Below are 21,838 nucleotides of genomic sequence, written 5' to 3' on the forward strand. Positions count from 1 at the left end.
TTAAAGGATTTTTAGGCTGCATTGATTAGGACAACCTGAACTGGGAACACTTCTAATTACACACAATGTACTTGCTACATCTACACTAATATTAGTCTGTTTCTTTCTTATTCTGAGGTCACCGCAGCTACCAGATCCAGTCTGTATCCAGATCTGAGGGTCACTGCAGTCACCTGGATCCAGTACGTATCCAGCCCAGATGGTGGACCTAGAAAGGACCTCTACAGCCCTAAAAGACAGTGGAGACCAAGACAACTAGATCAGAGACAGATCTCCAGTCAAGACCTTGTCTCAGATGACCACCAGGACAAGACCACAGGAAAAAGATGATTCTTCTGCACAATCTGACTTTGCTGCAGCCTGGAATTGAACTGCTGGTTTCGTCTGGTCAGAGGAGAACTGGCCCCCCAACTGAGCCTGGTTTCTCCCAAGGTTTTTTTCTCCATTCTGTCACCGATGGAGTTTCGGTTCCTTGCCGCTGTCACCTCTGGCTTGCTTAGTTGGGGACACTTAATATCCAGCGATATCATTGACTTGATTGCACAGATACTATTTAAACTGAACTGAGCTGGATGACAACATAACTGAATTCAATGATGAACTGCCTTTAGCTGAAAATTGAGTGTTTACTATTGTAATTTTGCATTATTGACATACTATTTTACTATTCAATACTGTAAAGTGCTTTGACACAATCTGTATTGTTAAAAGCACTGTATAAATAAAGGTGACTTGACGTGACTTATGAAGGATGCTTTTGGAAATGTTCTTTCCAATACAGAATGCCCTTGGCCATGGTCATTCCTATGCAGAATTTTCTTGCACATCTTCTATATTCAAAAAGTTTTTGGATACTGAAACATAGGCCTATGTCTGGAGTCCGGATGCATTTGTATAGATTTATATATATTTTTTTAAGGTCAACAGTCCATGTGAAAATTAAAGAAGTATCCTACACCATAATAGTCACACCACCAATAACCACTCATTAAAGACACAGCAAACAAGCCTGTTCAGTCAAAATCGTGCCACTTCAATCGCTTTGTTCTACAAACAGTTAAAAAGGAGGAGCGATCATGTCAGTTTGTTTGGAGAACCGTTATTCTCAATTTGACACAGAGTCCTCGTGACAGCAGCAGAGCGGAGTGCCAATGTGGGTGTTTCATGACGCGCGCGCGTCAAATACAGGTGTCCATTAACCACCGCGCGCATCATGACCTCGAGGAATGACGCGGAACGCGAAACGCTTTCTGTTTATACAGGTAAACATTAGTGGAGAAAGGAAAGAACACACTCCTCTACGAACAAGTCTGCTGTTAACATTCTGTGCCACTGAAAACTACCGCAACTTTATTTGGATTGAGTCACGTCCAGTCCATTGAAACGGTGTCACGCGTCTGAAAATTAAATCATCGTGCCTGGAAGACCCGTATCATGTAAGTACGAGCTTAGAGGCATATTAATTTGTTTAAAATTACGAACATGTAATATATTGGTGGTTAAAGGTATTATGAAAAAGCGAATGTAGTATGCCAAATAAAAGCTCAATGGTGATGCAGACGTGTATAAGTTAACATTATCATGTCCTTGAATTATTTTTATTTCCCCCCCTGCTGTTCGTAATATAGTGTTCATCTGTCTTTTACAATTGCGCACATTTTTCCACAAATATCACCCACCTGGGAGACTGCACATCAATCCATGTATATTAAACCCATGTATATTAAACGACGGGCATCATTGGATTATTCATTTATGGATTTGTTCATATATTGTAAGGACTGGAGATATAAGCTTACCAAACATTAAATACGCGGTTGCTATATTTAATTACGTTTACACCACAAATTTACACCTCCTTCTTTTGTGAAATGAATTTGGTTATATCATAAAACATTTAATAATTTTAATCAAATAGTGAAGGTTCTAGTATTTATTTATTTAGCCTATTCTGAACGCATACAATATTATACAATGCATTATTCGTTTATATTAATACTATTGTGATAACGGGGGACATTATTGAGGTTAGGCAAAGTCACATTTCTTCTTCAGATAAGTAAGAGGCGATGACAGCCTCCTCCTCTTTCATTTAAAAAAAGCTTGTTCATTGAGTTCTCTGACCATTCCTCTAAACTGAATGTCTATGAAGGTAGGTTAGTTATGTTGAACATAACATAACTTCTATAGGTAAAATTTTAGGAATCAACCATTATTTATCAACTGATACTTTTCTCCAGTGTATTGCAGCTCTGGTAGTTCTTTCAGGTAATCTATAGGTTATGTCCTCCAAAGGTGACATAACTGAATATATTTTAAGGCAGTATGTTGATGCAGTCAGAAATGGATGACCACATGTTGTAGAAACACCAAAAAGAAAATGCCAATGAAGCAGGAAAAATATTTAATCTATTTCCTCAAGGTCACCAAGATCTTATTTGGATAAAGATGTAAATGTGTGTGAGGAAAAAGCTTTAATAGATAGTTTGACAAGATCAGAACTGGTTATATAAGTTGTCTTAATCTTCTTGATAAAATAGCATATGTGTTTTTGGGCAGTCTAGAGCTATCATTAACAGATGAGGTACCACGTTGAAATCTATCATTAATCTTCAAGTGTCTCAAAATACATTATTAAATGAAAATTCATGCTGTTAACACCGTTTCCTCACAATCTTTCTGGAAAACTATGTCAAGTCAAGTCACCTTTATTTATATAGCGCTTTAAACAAAAAAGATTGTGTCAAAGCAACTGAACAACATTAATTAGGAAAACAGTGTGTCAATAATGCAAAATGACAGTTAGAGGCAGTTCATCATTAAATTCAGTTATGTCATCATTCAGCTCAGTTCAGTTTAAATAGTATCTGTGCAATCAAGTCAACGATATTGCTGTAAATGAAGTGTCCAGAACTAAGCAAGCCAGAGGCGACAGCGGCAAGGAACCAAAACTCCATCAGTGACAGAATGGAGTAAAAACCTTGGGAGAAACCAGGCTCAGTTGGGGGGCCAGTTCTCCTCTGACCAGACGAAACCAGTAGTTCAATTCCAGGCTGCAGCAAAGTCAGATTGTGCAGAAGAATCATCGGTTTCCTGTGGTCTTGTCCCGGTGGCCGTCTGAGACAAGGTCTTTACAGGGGATCTGTCTCTGGGGCTCTAGTTGTCTTGGTCTCCGCTGTCTTTCAGGGATGTAGAGGTCCTTTCTAGGTGCTGATCCATCTGGGCTGAATACGTACTGGATCCGGGTGACTGCAGTGACCCTCTGATCTGGATACAGACTGGATCTGGTGGCTACGGTAACCTCGGAATAAGAGAGAAACAGAATAATATTAGTGTAGATACTGTACCATTCTTCTAACGATGAGAAGCAAGTACATCAGGTGTTAGGGGAAGTGTTCCCGGTTCCGGTTTACCTATTTAATGCAGCCTAAAAATCCTTTGGAAGATGTGGAGGACTATAATATAACAAGAGCTCGTTCAAATACTGAGGTGCTAAACCATTCAGAGCTTTATAAGTAATAAGCAAGATTTTAAAATCTATACAATGTTTGACAGGGAGCCAGTGCAGTGTTGACAGAACCAGGCTAATATGGCCATACCTCCTGGTTCTAGTAAGAACTCTAGCTGCTGCATTTTGAACTAGGTGGAGTTTGTTTTGTGTGCAGAACAACCACCCAATAAAGCATTATCTAACCTTTAGGTCATAAATGCATGGATTAACATTCCTGCATTTGACATTAAGAGCATAGGCCGTAATTTAGATATATTTCTGAGATGGAAAAATGCAGTTTTACAAATGTTAGAAACGTGGCTTTCTAAGGAAAGATTGCTATCAAATAGCACACCTAGGTTACAAACCGATGACGAAGAATTGACAGAGCAGCCATCAAGTCTTAGACAGCGTTCTAGGTTATTACATGCAGAGTTTTTTGGTCCTATATTTAACACCTTTGTTTTTTTCAGAATTTAGCAGTAAGAAATTACTCGTCATTCAGTTTTTTATATCGACTATGTATTCTGTTAGTTTTTCAAATTGGTATGTTTCGCTGGGCCGCGAAGAAGTATAGAGTTGAGTATCATCTGCATAACAGTGAAAGCTAACACCGTGTTTCCTGATGATATCTCCCAAGGGTAACATGTAAAGCTTGAAGAGTAACGGCCCTAGTACTAAGCCTTGAGGTACTCCATACTGCACTTGTGATCGATATGATACCTCTTCATTCACTGCTACGAATTGATGGAGGTCATATAAGTACGATTTAAACCATGCTAATGCACTTCCATTAATGGCAAGAAAGTTTTCTAGTCTATGCAAAAGAATGTTGTGGTCAATAGTATCGAATGCAGCACTAAGATCCAATAGCACTTATAGAGAGATACAACCACAATCAGATGATAAGAGCAGGTCATTTGTAACTCTAAGGAGAGCAGTCTCAGTACTATGATACGGTCTAAATCCTGACTGGAAATCCTCACAGATAAAATTTTTCTCTAAGAAGGAATATAATTGTGAGGATACTACCTTTTCTAGTATCTTGGAAAGAAAAGGGAGATTGGTCTATAATTAACTAGTTCTATGGGGTCAAGTTGTGTTGTGTTTTTTTTTTTTGATGAGAGGCTTAATAACAGCCAATTTGAAGGTTTTGGGGACATATCTCAATGACAACAAGGAATTAATAATAGACAAAAGAGGATCTATGACTTCTGGAAGCACCTCTTTTAAGAGCTTGGATGGAATAGGGTCTAACATGCATGTTGTTGGTTTAGATGATTTAAAAATGTTTATACAATTCTTCCTCTCCTATTGTAGAAAATGAGTGGAACTGTTCCTCAGGGAATCTATAGTGCACTGTCTGATGCGATACTGTAGCTGACAGCTGCATGGTTACAATTTTATCGCTAATAGTATCGATCTTAGAAGTAAAGTAGTTCATAAAGTCATTACTACTGTGATGTTGGGAAATCTCAACCTTATTTTTCGTTAATTTAGCCACTGTGTTGAATAAATACCTGGGGTTATGTTTGTTTTGTTCTAAAAGTGATGAAAAGTAATCCGATCTATCAGTTTTTAATGCTTTTCTGTAGGATAGGTTACTTTCTCAGTCACCAAGCAATACAAAATACCTCTAGTTTTGTTTTCCTCCAGCTGTGCTCCATTTTCCAGGCTGCTCTCTTTAGGGTGTGAATGTGCTCATTATACCATGGTGTCAGACTGTTTTCCTTAACCTCCCTTAAGTGTAAAGGAGCAACTGTATTTAAAATGCTAGAAAAGAGAGAGTCCATAGTTCCTGTTACATCATCAAGTTGTTCTGAGGTTTTGGATATGCTAAGGAATTGGGATACATCAGGAAGATTACTTACAAAGCATGGTAGAAGTTTTTTTGTGCTAGAAGTGATGGTTCTACCATACAGTACATACAAGAAGTACTGTAGAATTTACAGTTTTAGCTATATGAAATTTGCACAAAACTAAATAATGATCTGAGATATCATCACTTGGCTGCATAATTTCAACACCATCAACATCAATTCCATGTGACAGTATTAAATCTAGAGTATGATTTCGACGATGAGTAGGTCCTGAGACATGTTGTCTAACCCCAATAGAGTTAAGAATTTCTATAAACGCTGATCCTAATGCATCTTTTTCATTATCAACATGCAGTGTTGGGGAGTAACTAGTTACATGTAACGGCGTTACGTAATTTAATTACAAAATTATTGTAACTGTAATTAGTTACAGTTACTACGAAAAAATGAGTAATTAAATTACAGTTACTTATGAAATTTTTAACGATTACAAAGGGGATTACATTTGAATGTTTACACGCATCCACATACAGATTTAACTGATTTATTTCCCAAATTGCACTGACTATTCTGAGACATACCGCCCTAATAATTTCTGGGATGCGGAAATACAGTCTGGTTCGTAGAATCCAGTCATAAAAATGAAATGCCTAACGCGGACGGAATATGCCACATTTTGGATGACTAAATCAAAAGTAGGTCAGTACACTTGAATCAAAACATGACATGGACTAGTGTCTGTGAATATTAAGCCACAAAAATGCAATATATGACTTGCACATTCTGCGTGTCTGTGGAAATCAGGCGCGGACTGGACACCGGGAGAACCGGGACAATTCCCGGTGGCCTGGCAGCCGATTTTGCCCCACTATTTAATATCATTATTGTATAATTGCCTGCCGAATGTTCTAAAGCGATCATTTGCGAATCCGCCATTTGATAATTAAATCTCTAATAAGTCATGAATTGTTAGTCATGACTCGCGCGCTCTCCGCGCCTCCGCCAAATGGTTTGGATCAGACTCAGAGTAATCAATGCGAGAGAGAGAGAGCGAGAGAGAGAGAGAGGACTCTCTCTCTCTCCTGAGCAGAACTCCTGTTCAGGGTTTCAGGTCAGTTTCATCTGTAAAGATGCTTTTTCGTCTTTGTTTTTTTTATTTATTTAATCAAGCAGCAGCACGTTGCTCATCAGTCATCACTCAAAATACTATATAAAGGACATCATTATTATCTTTTGTAATGTTACAGTAGTAATTTAGCGGAAAAAAAAATCAGATTTTTTTATAGGTTTAGGGGGAGCTACGACAGACAACAAAACAACCCTTACGAAAATTAACATTTTAATGTTTATCTATAAATCAAGAGAAAATGGTTACTATTGTTTAACTGTGATAACCAAAAATTTAAAATTATTTTACAAATGCATTTATTTAAAAATAAATACAAATCAATTTGCAAAAAAAAAAAAAAAAAAAAATTAAACAAGGTTATTTTACTTTTATATAGGCTAATAAAATCATGGTTAATTTTTGTAAGGGAAAAATATGACTCGTGTACAGTATTAGGATTTTTCTATAAAGATATTGTAGTATTGTAGAGTATTGTATTGTAAAGTATAGTTTTGTTCAATCTTGAGTATTAAAGTCATGAGAGAGATGGATAACAGGGCAAAATAAAGAGACTGAAGAGAAAAATGGAAGTTAAGGTGCAGTTCAGGAGAGAACTTTTAATTATTTTGCATGTCCCCAAATTAAAGATTTAAAATAGATAAAAATCGTTAGATGAACGATTATAGAAATAGATAAAATAAAAAATAGTTTGGTCCATGAATTTGTTTGTATGAGTTTGAATTTTCCAGTCTGAATTTTTTTCCATGGTTTTTTTCCATGGTTTTTATTTCCAAAGACATGGTTTCATTTACTACACATAGGCCTACTGAAGCTCGCAGTGTTTTCAACCCCTGCCGCCTCAATATAGGAGTAAACGAGCACATAAACACAATTTCTAGAACTGCTCTGTGTCACTTCATGTGCATTTTACTTATTTTGAGAAAACTATCATCATATACAAAGAGACAGCAAAAACACCAATGTTTAGGAGTTTATTACACAGAATACGTCACATGCTTATTAGATAACTGTATTTAAGTTGATGTATATGCTTTTATTTATTATTCTTTAATTTTCACAAATTTAGAAAAGTAATCAAAAAGTACTCAAAAGTAATTAGTTACATTACTTTAATAAAGTAATTGAAAAAGTTACACTACTATTACATTTTAAACAGGGTAACTTGTAATCTGTAACCTATTACATTTCCAAAGTAACCTTCCCAACACTGTCAACATGGATATTAAAATCACCAACAATTAAAACTTTATCTGCAGCCAGCACTACCTCAGATGTAAAATCAGCAAACTCTTTAATAAAGTCTGTATGGTGCCCTGGTGGCCTGTATACAGTAGCCAGTACAAACATCACAGGCGATTTATGATTAACATTTGTTTCTCTGGATAATGTTAAATGAAGCACCATTACTTCAAACGAGTTATACTTGAAGCCCGCCCGCTGAGAAATCCTGAAAACATTGTTATTGTTATAAATTGAAGCAACACCTCCCCCTTTACCTTTTGGACGTGGCTCATGTTTATAACAGTTATCTTGGGGGGTAGACTTATTTAAAATAATGTAATCATCAGGTTTTAGCCAGGTTTCTGTCTAACAGAGCACATCTAGATTATGATTAGTGATCATATCATTTACAAAACATGCTTTCGTAGAAAGGGACCTGATATTCAATAAACCAAGCTTTATCATTTGTTTATCCGTATTGCATCTGTTTTTCATTTGTTGAACCTCAATTAAATTGTTACTCTTAAATTGGTTTGGACGTTTTTTTGTATTTTCTAGTTTGAGGAACAGACACAGTCTCTATATTGTGATATCTAGGTGAAAGTGTCTCTATGTGCTTATAATTAACTGATTTTTGTGGTGTGAGGTGGCTAGTCTGTCTGCTTCCTGACCTGGGCCCCAGTTAGTCAAGTAAAAACTCTAAGACGATGTGCCATATTTCTAGTGTACTATGTGTACTCCCACTCTCTCAATGAACGAAATTGATATTTCTTACCCCCTAAAGCCATTGTGTGAGTTGTGCTTGAACAGCTGAGGTTAATTATGAAATGGGTCATAGTGTGGGAAATATTAAAGGTCTGTGTTTTGAAAATATGACAAGTTTATAACTTATGATGGTTGCCCCCTTCTATGTTCTTTCTCTTTGTTGAGCAGCGTGACTGCCGATGTCCTCTGGAGATCTGAAGAGCCCTGATCTGCTCAGCGGTGGATCACAACACAGGAGGAGATCCAGGCACTGTGAGACTTTAGCATTCCCTCATTGCACCAGCTGTCAGGAAAAGAGCATCTGCAGATATTCATTTCTTCTTGTAAAAGAGGCCCTGGCAGACCATCGGAAAGTGCCTCTTCAGTTTCCCTTTTGCATTATATCAGAAATCTTGCATTTTCATGAAACACAATTCAAACTAGCCTCTGGTTAACTTTGAGAAAATGAGCTCAGCAAACACTTGGATAGACTCTAAATCGTTTTAAACTACATCATTTGTAGAAATAGGGTAGCTATGAGTCTTGGTGAGTGAACTCCACATCATAATCAGACTTTAAATCCTCCCACTGGATCCTGGAGGGCCCAAACCTCATCAAGGGGATAATCATGGTGATGTCACAGGGCACCTATACGTTTCTGGCGTGCTTTGCCGGCTTCTGGCTGATCTGGGCTCTCATTGTCATGCTTTGCTGCTTTTGCAGCTTCGCCCAGCGCAAGCTGAAGCGCCGGCGTGAAGAGAGGCTGAGGGAACAGTGCCTGCGTGCACTGGAGATGGAGCCTCTGGAGTGCACTGGAGGGGGATATCCTCCTAGGGAGCCCCCTCAGGTCTGCCCACCCATTCAAATGATATCTTCACAGCTGCCTGTAACACACACTCTCCCTCAGGCAAACTGGACTATCCCTGAAGGTAGGATATTTAAACAAGTTTAAACAATGCATTTTTGTCTGCAGTCAGAGATATGGGGACTATTAAAATTAAGAATTACCTTTGTCCAACCACATTTTCGGAAGATTTGGTTCAGAAGAACATTTTCAATGAGCCATGCCCTAAAGATTCCATGAAATCAACATTTGAGGTTTGTGAATTATTAGGTCTGTTGATGAAATGAACCTGTAGTAGGACATAGGTAAATAAAACAGGACTACACCTTTGATATGACAATTTTTTTGATGTATCCTTTTCCAGTTTCTGGTTACTGGTAAATTGCAAATACTCTTTCACTGTAATGTGTCCTTGGCTAATTTTCATTTAGTTTTTACATCCTTTTCTTCTAATATGTAATGTCTCATAGTTATAAAGCTGTGAGAATACAAGTGTAATCATGTTGACTTGTAAAGATTTGGAGGTCACAGGTTTTTTATTTTATTTTATTTTTTATACATTACACCTTTTTGAGTCTTACACCTACTAGAGATTTTAAGCTATATCCACTAAACTCGGCACAGTCCCTTAGCCAGTTTTAACTTTAGTGCTTCACGTGTCTTAATAATCAGACATAACTTGATTAAAATTCTTATAGACGGCTTTAACAATAATGCTGTATAGGCTAGATGTTAAAGCATTTAAAGTGCATAATGCCTTCATAATACCTTCAAACCTAAAAGCTTTTTAACCTTTCCAATCGAATTTAGTATTATTATCTTTTACGTAGCAGTCAGCAAAATCCAATAACCAAACACAGGATGCTCCACCTTTATTACCTTTTATTTAAACATACATTAAGCATGTTGTGTTTCAAGCAACAACGATCGTCCATCTTGAGCTGTACCACTCACAACACCTCACACAGTGATGGCAGACTGAGCTGCATTCTTTCATGTATGACATGGTAACAGTGAGTCTTGTGTGGGTGTTGTGTAGGCAGAGGAGTACAGCATTAGAGCCGGGCTAATCATGTGCTTTGGCAGACAGGCAGACTGCCAGTGTTGGTGGATCCCTGGCCATGGGTGAAGAATGTCCCTTTAAACCTGTGCCAAACACACAGGATGGATGACCACACATTAAGACAAGGTCTGAGCTATAAGTCAGCTCACAAAAGAGTAAGAGTCAGAAAGAATTGTGCTCTTTAAAGAGACTTTGTATCACTTTTCAACAACAGGCTCATTATGTCCCCTGTGATGCCTTGGGCAACATGTGAGAAAATTGTATTTGATATAATCTAAAGTTTTACAGAAACTGATGTGATTTTTAATATACTCTTTTAAAGGGGTGCTATTATGCTTGCCTTTTTCACTTTTCAACTTTAGTTAGTCTGTAATGTTGCCGTTTGAGCATAAAAAAGATCAAGTTACAATGCTCAAAGTCCAATTCAAAAGGAGATATTTTGTTTAACAGAAATCACTTTTCAAAAACTACAACAAATGACTTTGGACGACAATGCATATTTTCCGAGATTTGTGATCGACCAATGGTATGAGACCTGGTTGAGCTGCACTAGAGAAGACAATGAGTGTTATCACTATGTCGGAGACGCGCTAGTGTTCACAGATGAACTTGGAGTGGTTACAATCATCCAGGTTTAAAATCGCACTCAAATTGATTTGATTTTGCAATATTTAAACTGAAGCTCGCAGCTGGCAGCTTTGGTAAGAGGTAGGACATTTCCCGATCAGGTGCCGAGTGCTGTCTGTCACAACACACACTGGCCCAGGTAACTAATCACAGCACAGACTGGCCCAGCTAAACAATCACAGCACATCTCATTCCAGAAGGCGCATTTTACACATGAAAAAATAATGTGTTTTTCGAACAACCTAGTATGAGAGCCTGTTCTAGTACACCCCTAAAACAAAATCAAGACTTTGTAAAAGATCATAATAGGACCCCTTTAATATTATGTATAATACCTTCAAACCACCATCTATGATATATACATTTTCCCCAAAGAATGTATTTAATATTGTATATGAATAAATTCCAAATCACCATCAGGAGTGTCGATAGAAAGGACCTCTCTGTTGTAACATTGTCCTTGGGAATTAAAGTTAAATGCAGTTTATGTTAATATTATAAGCAGGTCTGTACACTATTGAGTGTCTGGGACTGACCTATTGTTTAGTTAGTAGTGCTGGCTAGACAAACATTTGTATCTAACTCTGCTCTGTTTGTGCTTTGAACATGAATGTTATTATAAATTACATCGCTTTTTTCACCTGGCCTGGCCGTATCTACCCCCGACCGTACATTGGACAAACGGGTTAAAGAATATATGGATGGCCATATCTAAGAATCAGATTATAATTAAAAAGGCTAGAATGCACTACACAACTTTTAAAATCTGAACATCATCTAAAACACTAGGTATGAAACCCTTGCTGACTTTGTAAAATTTTAAAACAACAACAACTGGGCATCATACACTAAAGAAGTGAGAATCGCACATACTTTCAAGTCGTGCTGAGCACAACAAACTCACATACTGTAGAAATGTGCAATGTTGCTAGGAGGCGCATGACAAATGAAAACGATGTGTTTTCTAAATTCAGCTCAAAATATCAAACATATTTGATGTCCTCTGACTTCAAGGAGTCATGGTCTGAAGCTAAAAAAGGCTGTGCCCATAATCAAATTTTCGGTGAAATCTCTCGAAATTTGACTAAATTGACCAAAATCTGCAGATTGACTTTGACATTTGCCAGCTAACATTGATGCATCCAAACTCAAAATCTTGGCAAAAATGTATTCCACCCTTTAGGCTCTTTTGATAACCCAGCAAACTTTAGCAACACCCTTGGAACTACCTAAAATTCCCTTCTAACAGCATAGCAATGTGCTACCTATCCAGAACACCCTCTTGCAACCACCCAAAATGCTTTATGCACCTGCTAATAACCACTCAGAACCTTTTTGCACATTTTGACATAGAGTTTTGCATTGGCATTGTCCTCAGAAAATGTCAAAATATTAGGGGTGTAACGATTCACTCGTTTTCTCGATGCATCGATTACAAACCCTGTCGATTCATATGCATCGATCTTGAAACATGATTTTTGAATCGTGAATCACCGATCTTGGACAGTAATCGATTCAAAATGCTAATAACCGAATGAATCGCGATTTCTATAGCGATTCAGTGCTTTCAAAATGTATACACATTAAATTACTACACGCATGAATTAATGGAGACCTTGAAGAGTGTTCGTGAATCGTGCCTTTTATCTGTCCTTCACACGCTCCACTGTTTACCGACTAAGACTGTCACAGGATTGCGCTCGCGCTCCGTTCGTCTCTGACGCAGCTGACGTGTGATCTATAGGTCTCGTGGCCAGTAATGCTAACGTGAAGTAGTTTTACTTTTCTGTAGTTTGTCAATGGCTCTCTGCATCTTACCGACGGAGTTACCGGAGCCGTCAACAGCTGTGTTTATTGCATGGACGGAGCAGAAATGTAAGTGTCTAAATCATACGCACAGATCCATTGAATGATAAATGTTTTTAAACAATGCGGATGAACCCAATATACGAAGGAAACTTTTAAAATTAACCACAGCATTAACAATGACCTTAAAATAAGAGCGCGAGATTTATCTGATAATCAGATGCATGAAAGTAGCGTTTGTTTCATTAGCAAACAGACATCTGGCACTTTTTCTCTCAGAATCATTCGCTGATGGAGAGGAAAAGTTAAATAGAGATGAAGACGTTTTCACACTAAGGGTGTACTCACACTAGGCACGGTTGCCATGAACCGGGCCCGAGTACGATTGTCCCCCCTCCCCACTCCCCCTCTGGCCTGCACTCACATAGGGTTTCAGCATTCGTGCCGGAGCACGCTTACGTCATTATGGTGTGCGACGGTTTCGGGGGATAAACAGGAAGAGTGGCGCTCTCTGAACACAATGGAGTCCATCGCTCTGTTTTCTTTGTGGATAATTTTGTGTCGTTTGGTCCACAGCCCTCTCACATCCTGTTGTTAAACAGATGTGTCGCCTTAGTGGCGCGAAAATTTTCACGTAATCGTGCTGCTCGTATGAGGAGGTTTGCAAGGTACCAGCTGAAGTGCAGCAAGGACTTTGCAGCTGCACTTTTGGAGCGTCGCAAAACCGTGACGCCACGCGTCCTGTTCCGTGCTCCAGCACGGTTAGCGCTCACACTGCATGCGAACCGCGCCCGAGTCCAACTGAACCGTGCTCTGGCCCACCTCTTCCAAGTGGGCCAGGGCCGGCTAATCGAGCCGCGCCCGGGCACGGTTCGGAGCACTCACACTAGTCAAACGAACCGCGCTTTGGTGGTCAAACGCACCCGGGCACGGTTCAAACTGTCTAGTGTGAGTACACCCTAAAAGAGAAGCGATCTCGCCCTCATAGACGTGCCAGGCTATATCTGCAGCTAAACTGAATAAAAGCAGAATGAACTGATGAAACTAAAAAAAAACCCACAAACAATTTATGAATGATGCAGTGCTAATTGACATTTATTACAGTACAGAAACTATAAAGTATATTTTCTACCTTATTCTGTGCAGAAAATTTAAATAATTGCTAATTAAATGTAGCCTAGTATATAAAACAATCATAAAATTGCCATTAGGAAAAAAATATCGATGACAAATGATTGATTATTGTCCAGCAGTGTATTTGATTTATTACAGCTAATTAAAAGTAATTGAAAAAGAAGATTATTCCTTGTAAAAAAAAAAAATAATAATAATAATAATAATTATTATTATTATTATTATATAGGCTACATACATAAAATGATTGTATTTGACATTTCTGTCACTTCTGAAATTATGGCTACGCCCCTGGTGTGACAAAATGTTAGCTTATACATAATACTCTTTAAGCTCTTTTTTAAAAACTTGGCTTACATACATTTTTACGTATGCAATGTCGCATCATTAAACTAGCATTTAACAATGGACAAAAGGTTTTTTTTTTTTTTCTAACCTATGGTTCTCTAACCATAAATGCTACTGTAATTTGCCCCCTGACTAAGCATTTAAAGAATTTAGTAGAAGCATTTAAATAATCCCGTGAATGCACTTAAAGAATGCAGAATCAAATCGTTATAATCGAATCAAATCGAATTTAATTGTGAATCGAATCGAATTGAATCGTTCTAAATTTGCAAAAATCACTCTTGAATCGAATCGAAAACCTATGAATCGTAATCGAATCGAATCGCTGCCTTGCCAAAGATTCACAGCCCTACCAAATATGTTTTTCCACAAGTTGGGTTTGCAGTGCAGTTTAAGAAGTACCACCTACCTCCATTTTCTGCAGTCCTATATCAGAACACATGATAATTAAGAATTAAGAGCCTATAAGCTAAGTGCTTCCACATGGCACTGCTAGCCTCTTGGACTCAAAAGATTATTTTTTTTTCTCTTGGTTGGCTTTCATCTTCCATTCGTGGCAAAAGCACTGCTGATAGAGGGTAAAAACACTGCCTAGTCAGAGCCAAACACATTCTTATCTCTGACCTCAATATGCTGGTTTATCACTTCCCTCCACAGGAGAAAATCTATCCTAGCTTTCATCTTGGAGTGAGAGGTGACCTTGGAAGAAATGATAAAAGCTTCAGTACTTCTACCCTCTCTTGATAAAGTATACAGAGTCCTCATTTATGTTGTCTAATGTCCTCTGATAACTTCATTTAGTGTGTTTTTTTATATGATAAGTTGTGTTATTGTATATATTTAATGATGTCTAGGCTGACTTGGAAAAGAAAGGGCCGCAATATCTTGGGGTCACAAGGCAACAGTTCTTATAAGCTTAAATGTGAGGGACTTTGCAACTTAAACCTTGTACATTTGATGCAGCTTGCAGTGTACTTCCTGTTCTTTAGTGAACCCTTTGTTTTTCTCAGCAGACACAGATGTCTCTGGAAAACCTCCCTGCTACGAAGAGGCTGTATTGATGGAAGACCCACCACCCCCTTACAGTGAGGTTCTGGCAGACCCGAGGGGAGGAACTTACACCAAACCTTCATCCCGGTCCTCCAGAGAGCATCAGGAGTCTGAGACCAGCAAGATGGCCCCTGTGACCGTGTTTCCAGAACGTGGCTACTCCTCCCTAATACGCCTACCTTCGGCCAGACGCTGGGACTCACTGGGGCACCTCCTGTCCACCATGGACCTTAACCACAACAACCTACCGGTTGAGCCTCAGGCCTCTGCCATCGCCACCATGCCTCGTGAGGGCCGGACTCACACAGACTTGGGCTTGCGGGGACTCCGTGGTCTGGATCAACACTATGGTTTGCCCACAGCCTTTCCCCTTTTGGGTCGAAGCACAGCGGTATGAGGCCACAAAAATAGACCTCTGGACCACTTTCTGAAATGAACAGTCACAATGCTGAGTCATATGTGTTCTGAAAAGTCTTCCAGAGGCATTTCAATCTCTGTCTTTTGGGAGCCGAATTAGTTCAGGATGATTCAGCTTTGTTCAGGAGTTCATTTGCAGATTCATCATACTCGCTGTTCTCTCTCGTCGTCCTCCTTTCTCTCCGTGGCGTCTCCACCTGATGCAGAGCAGCAGCTATTATGTGAATGCTGTTGCCATGGCTCCCGGGAGCTGTCTGCAGCCCACCAACACCTCGCCCCTCACATCATCTCTTCTTCCTTTCTCATCTGATGAGCCAGCGGCTCACTGATATAATACAAATGACATTTCAAACCCTGTGTTTGTGACATGGGGTAAAATACAGAAGTGCGACATGGTGAAATGACAGTGGTAGGTCTGTACTGTAGCTACACAATACTGCTCAGCTGTACAAAAATATTTTATAAACTGGGAAACAATACCTGGCATCTCTTTCAGGATTTTCTGCCAATTCTTTTTTTCGAGAAGGAACCTGATTTTTGGGGGTGGAAGGAAAAGCTTCAAAGTAATCACAAATCCTCAAAAGGATGTTGGCTGAAGAATAGCGATTTTTGAAACTTCTGTTGTGTCCATTGAAAAAAGTTGTCTCTCACAGCTTAAAGGGGTCGTTAGCTGCCTTTTTTATTATTTTGCACTGTTCTCTAAGGTCCCTTACCAAGATTTTTACATCAAAAAACATAATAGGCTATTTTCTGCCATGTTTTTAACCCCCCCTCATCAGAACACCCTATTTGAATAGGCGTTGCAGAGTGTAGACTCTGAAGTAACGCCCACTGTTAACAGTTGTGTATGTTTGACAGTACATCCTCCATAGATGAACGCTGCTGTGATTTAGGTTAAAAATGCGTAAATACTCTGTAGATATCAAACAACCTCAGACAAAGCAATAGTGACCACGTAATGAAAACAGTTACTCACACTTGTGTGGTGCGACATTACGGTCAAATCCAATAAAGATGGCACATCATTGTCTTTTAATTTCAGTCTTTCTGAAAAACCTGCATAGAATTGTGCTTTGTTTGTAAAAGAATCCACAGAAAAATTAAGTAAACAAAAGGACCAAGTTCTTGCTGACGTGGTCTGGAACTTCATTTAAACTAAATTTAATTTACTCTTTCCTAATGTTAGAATCAGAAGCAAGGCGATGCAAAGACCGTGTTTTTCCACAACTTTGCACTGTACAGCGTCTTGTTTTCTTCAGAGCATCATTGTTGCGTGGACCTGCATTTTCCGCTCTCATTTACAATACATGCACGACTCAATGGGTGGGTCTAAAGAGGCAGCGATGTAGAAGCAGGGGTTGATCTTCCTCTGTGGAGTTGGTGTTTAGCCACACTATTACGTCAGAGTGGTACATTCCACAGCCTGTTGTTTTGGCAGACTGTCTTCAATATAAGCTGTTTTTAGTGTAATGAGAAAGTTTTGAGTTCTAAAAAGGATGTTTATATAGTACAATGACCTCTTGTGTGTCAAAAGATCAAGGGAATTTAGATTTTTTTGGTTCTTGACCCCTTTAATGCAATATTTCATGATTATACATTGAGGAACTGCCTTTTATTTCATGTCAATAGTACTATTCTCTTTTTTTACTGATTCTGAATCTCTGTATGAAGATTGATGATTGATGAAGATGATTTTTTAAATATGAAATCTATCATCCAAAAGTGCTCGTCCGATTGTAGATAGGACCTTGTTTGTAATGACCTGCGAATAGAATTTGTCACATTTTCACGCATCAACATGTTGCCCACGTTTTTCCCTGCTGTTGTTGCTGCCACATGTGAGATTTCTGTCCTTTATTCAGCCAACTCCATTTATATACTGGTGCTTCTCAGAGTTAGACCAACTGAATCTCTTTCGCTAGGCTGTTTACGTCATCAATGTAGTGATTGCTACATTGTAAAAATGCTTGATTAAATTTTTTCCTTTTATTTCCATCATTTCTGTATGTTTCCATGTCCTTAAACGATTCTACCTCAATCCATCTAATGGCTGTCTTTGTCAGCTTCCCGGCACAAAACTCTGCTTTCATGCATGCGCTGGATGTTTTAAAGTGACATTTGATTAAAATAAGCTCAATTTTGGAAATGTGAAAAAGCATTTAGCAGCGTATGTGGGCACCCATTCAGCACAATGCTTTTACAACATCATAGTGATGAGTCTTTGGTTTGTTTTTAATTGCACAGCCATTATTAGACCCCCCAAAATAACAAAAGCATAAAGGAATCATACATCCCACAACCTATAAAGACTTGGTGTACGAGGCATTGTTCCTTTGCTGCGTTTATAACCTGTCCTGACTAAATTACACTAAATTAATGCAATTAAATTAAGAACGCATCGATTACTTTTTCAAATTTCATTCCTTCAATGATGAAATAGTGTGTACGTGTTAAATGTTGGAAATTTAAACAAGTGAAAAAAATTAATTTGACAGTGAAAGTTTACCTTGAGTACAATTTCAAGGCCAAAGTACACCATGTTTTAATTTCTACTTGAAATAAAAATAATGCCCTGTAATGTCCTGTAATAATAATAATAAAAAGTTAAGTTCAGGTGAAATATTCATATTTTTGCACAGAGACAATCAGTTAAATTTGATCAGGTTACACTACAGCATTCAGAAATGGCTACAGCCCCAAAATACTTCAATTAATCTTAAAGAAAGGTTTGATGTTTATTTTAGGAGAATATTGCCATTTAAAATGACTGTATCTGCTTTTACTCTCTATATTCAGTTATATCACAACAGAAGCTAAAGACAGAGATGTAAACCGTCTTCTCTCTGCTAGCAATGTGTTGCTAAGCAACCGTAGAAGAGCTGTGTGAATCTGTTTGCATAGATGAAGTGAGCAGTACCGTCACTGTTCTGGTACACAGCCTTCTCACATCCACTATGATAAGTGGACTGTGGTTTGCAAATTAGCATATATGAGACGTATTATGTACCAAATGTACCCCGTTTGTGCCATTTTCAATGAAAGCCATCATAAAGAGGCTCTGATCTACCAATCAAAAGGATTTTTGTGTGTGAATCTCTTTTGATCTGGAAAGAGTCTCAATTTAGAATCAGTTTTGTCCTCATTTGACAATAAATTCACACTTTAAATTCCCCATAGCACACTTTCTTTCTCTGTCACATGAACTGTGAATGGCAAACTGTGAAAGTGTTTCATGCAATGTTCATGTAGCATGTAAAGTGTGCTTGTGTGTGCGGCCACGCTATAGTCGGAGCTGTACTATTTCATAGCTGCTATGTACACGATTTCCATGCTCATATAAGTAATTTTTGTTTGTTTTCTAAAAATATACACAATACACAAACAGGCACAGTGAATGCCTGATATCTGATAAATAAAACTGAGGTACAAAGTCTAAAGTTATTTCAGTGTTTCAACATCTCTGTGTCTGTTTTGTTGCAGATAAAAAAAACGTACACAAGTCCAACATTTTCTGAAGGATTTCAAAGTCTTTTATTAACATACATAAGCACGTAGCATGTCACAAAAGATCTTGTGCTTGTTTCAAAAACAGCGTGTGAGAAGCGGACGGAAAAAGGAAGAGATAGAAAAAAAAAGAATTAAAAAAGAATTTTCAGGAGTCGCTAAGCCTTGCTTCAGGGGCAAAGAAGAAATGACTGTAGTAGAACAGTAGTAGTAATAATAGTAGTGGTAGTAGTAGTAGTCTCCTAGTAGTTTGAGGGAGAGAGAGAGTAATTATCACTACTAAGGAGGTAGGAGGGTAAACAGGGATACACTGAAGTTATATCAAAAGGGGCTAAGTTACTGTTAAAGATGCAGGTACTTCCTATTAGGTTTCATACTGAGCGACCTTTTTCTCTCTCACCAAAGAAACATAAGAAACCCAATCCAAACGTACGCCATCCCCTGTTTTTCATGGGTGGTGAATCAATACATGTTAGTGATTATAGTACATTTTAAATGAGCACAAAATTAGCGCTATTTACAGAACAATACTATTGGTTTAGTCATATTGCTTGCTTTTCCACTCCAAAAATCCGATGTTAAACCAAGATGTTATGATGCCGCTTTACAACTTGACTAAGAGTATGAGGAAGACAGTGGTCAGTCAAGGCCGGGGCAGTGGGTGGTGGTGATAACTTAGCAGTCAAGGATGTGGGCTGATACAACAAAGATTACAGGCTGAGTCATTGTTGAATAAGTGAGATAATCTCTCAGTTCTGCCCTTGAGCAAGACAACGTGTCCCTGCATTTGTCTATGTGTAAAAGTCAGTTGCAAATCCAAATTTTGTTTTAGGTTCATTTTAGGTTCATAAAAATGTCTTTACAAATTGCTGGACTTGCTAAGGTCACATTACTCTAAAAAGATATTCCTGGGTTAACTAGCAACAACCTAAAAATAAACTTATAAGCACATTAATATTATATTTCAATAATATGGGTTAACGTGGCTTGAAATCTAAGATTATAAGGAGTTTCCTTCCCTTTCAGCATAAAACTAATTTAAAAGGTTCAAAGTCACGTCAAAAAAAAAAAGGTTGAACCCATACTCTACGCAAGAATATTAATGCAAATACTTTGATTCTGCTTGTCGCATCTTGCTAATATGTGTTAGAAGGATGCAATGAACGCTTAGAATGCTAAGCACAGCATTCTTAGCACTGCCACATGGGGTGCTATAGCTAGCATTAGCATAAACTGACTTTTGTAAGACAGAAACTACCATTATATGTTGACTACTGTCATAATGGAGTGACCGTTTCAATCCTGGTAAGCTGCACATTTATAGCTAGATATTTGAATAATAGTGATTTGAAGGTAAATATTTTAGCTTCTTAAAGGTTAAGTTCACCCAAAAATAAGAATTCTTGTCATTTATTCACCCTCATGTTGTTCCAAAACTGTCTGACTTACTTTATTCTGCACAACAAAATGACAAAATTTTCATTTTACACTACTGACCTTTTAACACCAAAGTAAGGTTGCATGCCAATATATATAGCGGGACTACAGACTTGTATTCGCGTCAGCATTTGCATACTTACGTAGAGTATGTTTCAGGCCTGAGCCTTTCCAATAATAATACAAACATGCACACTACCGAATATCTAACTAAAACAATTCCCAATGGAGTCCACTATGACTGTTATTGCCTAACTTTCTCAACAAATCGAAGCTCTATTGCAGTTTAAAAAAAAAGAAAAGAAAAAAAAAAGTCCGTTTCAGCCATTGTTTATACACACTGTCTCATATGTAGTCAAAATATACATATGCCACCTGGCACTAAAGTCCTAAAAGGCCGTTACACCGACACGTCATACTCAAAATAATTGGCACAAAACAAAATTGTTTCGTAATCACATAAACCCCCTCCATTTTCCATTTGCTAAATACAATTGGAGCTACTGAAGCTAAAATCGAGTTCTGACATGCCTTTGCTTCGACAAAGGTCATCAAAGCAAAGGTCCGTGTGGGCATAATACTCAAACACGTTATTCAACTAAACAACTAAGACTTTAGGGAACTTGACTGAATCACTGAGCAGACCTAAGCTCATTGTTGATAAAGGAACTAAAAGAAAGAAACTAAAACAGAACGGTCTAATCTGCTACAACACACACCTGTTAGGCACAGGGATCGATACAACACAGGTGAGCGCTAAAGACACACTGTGCTATACTCTGCATAGAAAAAAAAAAAGATTGAAATAAATAATAAACACACTCATGCACACATACACGAACCGAGAGCGCTCATACCCACTGGCATCTTTAACAATAACCCAAGTCCTTTTCTTCTGTGGCTAATGTTGTTTTTATTGTTGTTTTTTAATCTAAAACATTTTGATGCAAGACTTCTGAAACTGTTGTAAAATAAGTTTTCATAGAGGTGTCGCCTCTTTTTCCTTCAGTCGCGCCTAATCATCATCTTCCATCACCGGGTCTGTATCCCAGCACGTTATGTCGATTTCTGCGGCAGACAATAAGACAAACACATTATATTAGGATCTTTCCTGAGGCAATGAAGTGATGTAACAAGAAGTTATTATTTTCTTGTTTTTCTCGTTTATTCATACACCTGAGGACATTCATCTGCAAGAAAGGAA

The 21,838-nt window shown here is 38.1% G+C and overlaps 2 protein-coding genes across 5 annotated transcripts in view; one reads left to right on the forward strand and one right to left on the reverse strand.

Moving 5' to 3' along the window:
- The first annotated feature begins 1,129 nt into the window (after positions 1 to 1,129).
- Positions 1,130 to 19,134, forward strand: LOC132117419 (proline-rich protein 7). 2 transcript variants are annotated; one of them, XM_059526692.1, is made up of 3 exons: positions 1,130 to 1,436; positions 8,594 to 9,333; positions 15,237 to 19,134. In XM_059526692.1, the coding sequence occupies exons 2-3, from the start codon at positions 9,033 to 9,035 to the stop codon at positions 15,671 to 15,673; spliced, it is 738 nt and encodes a 245-aa protein (XP_059382675.1). In that variant the 5' UTR covers positions 1,130 to 1,436; positions 8,594 to 9,032; the 3' UTR covers positions 15,674 to 19,134. The 2 variants fall into 2 exon arrangements, with proteins under 2 accessions (XP_059382675.1, XP_059382676.1); XM_059526693.1 differs by having other exon boundaries at positions 15,240 to 19,134.
- A 66-nt stretch (positions 19,135 to 19,200) lies between these two features.
- dbn1 (drebrin 1) overlaps positions 19,201 to 21,838 on the reverse strand; it is a 77,998-nt gene continuing 75,360 nt past the window's right edge. For all 3 annotated transcript variants that reach the window (XM_059526690.1, XM_059526691.1, XM_059526689.1), the window contains exon 15: positions 19,201 to 21,702. In XM_059526690.1, coding sequence (XP_059382673.1) covers positions 21,650 to 21,702 — 53 coding nt within the window. In that variant the 3' untranslated portion in view covers positions 19,201 to 21,649. The remainder of the gene's footprint in view (positions 21,703 to 21,838) is intronic.

This window comes from Carassius carassius, chromosome 36, assembly GCF_963082965.1.
Source record: "Carassius carassius chromosome 36, fCarCar2.1, whole genome shotgun sequence".
NCBI lineage: Eukaryota > Metazoa > Chordata > Actinopteri > Cypriniformes > Cyprinidae > Carassius > Carassius carassius.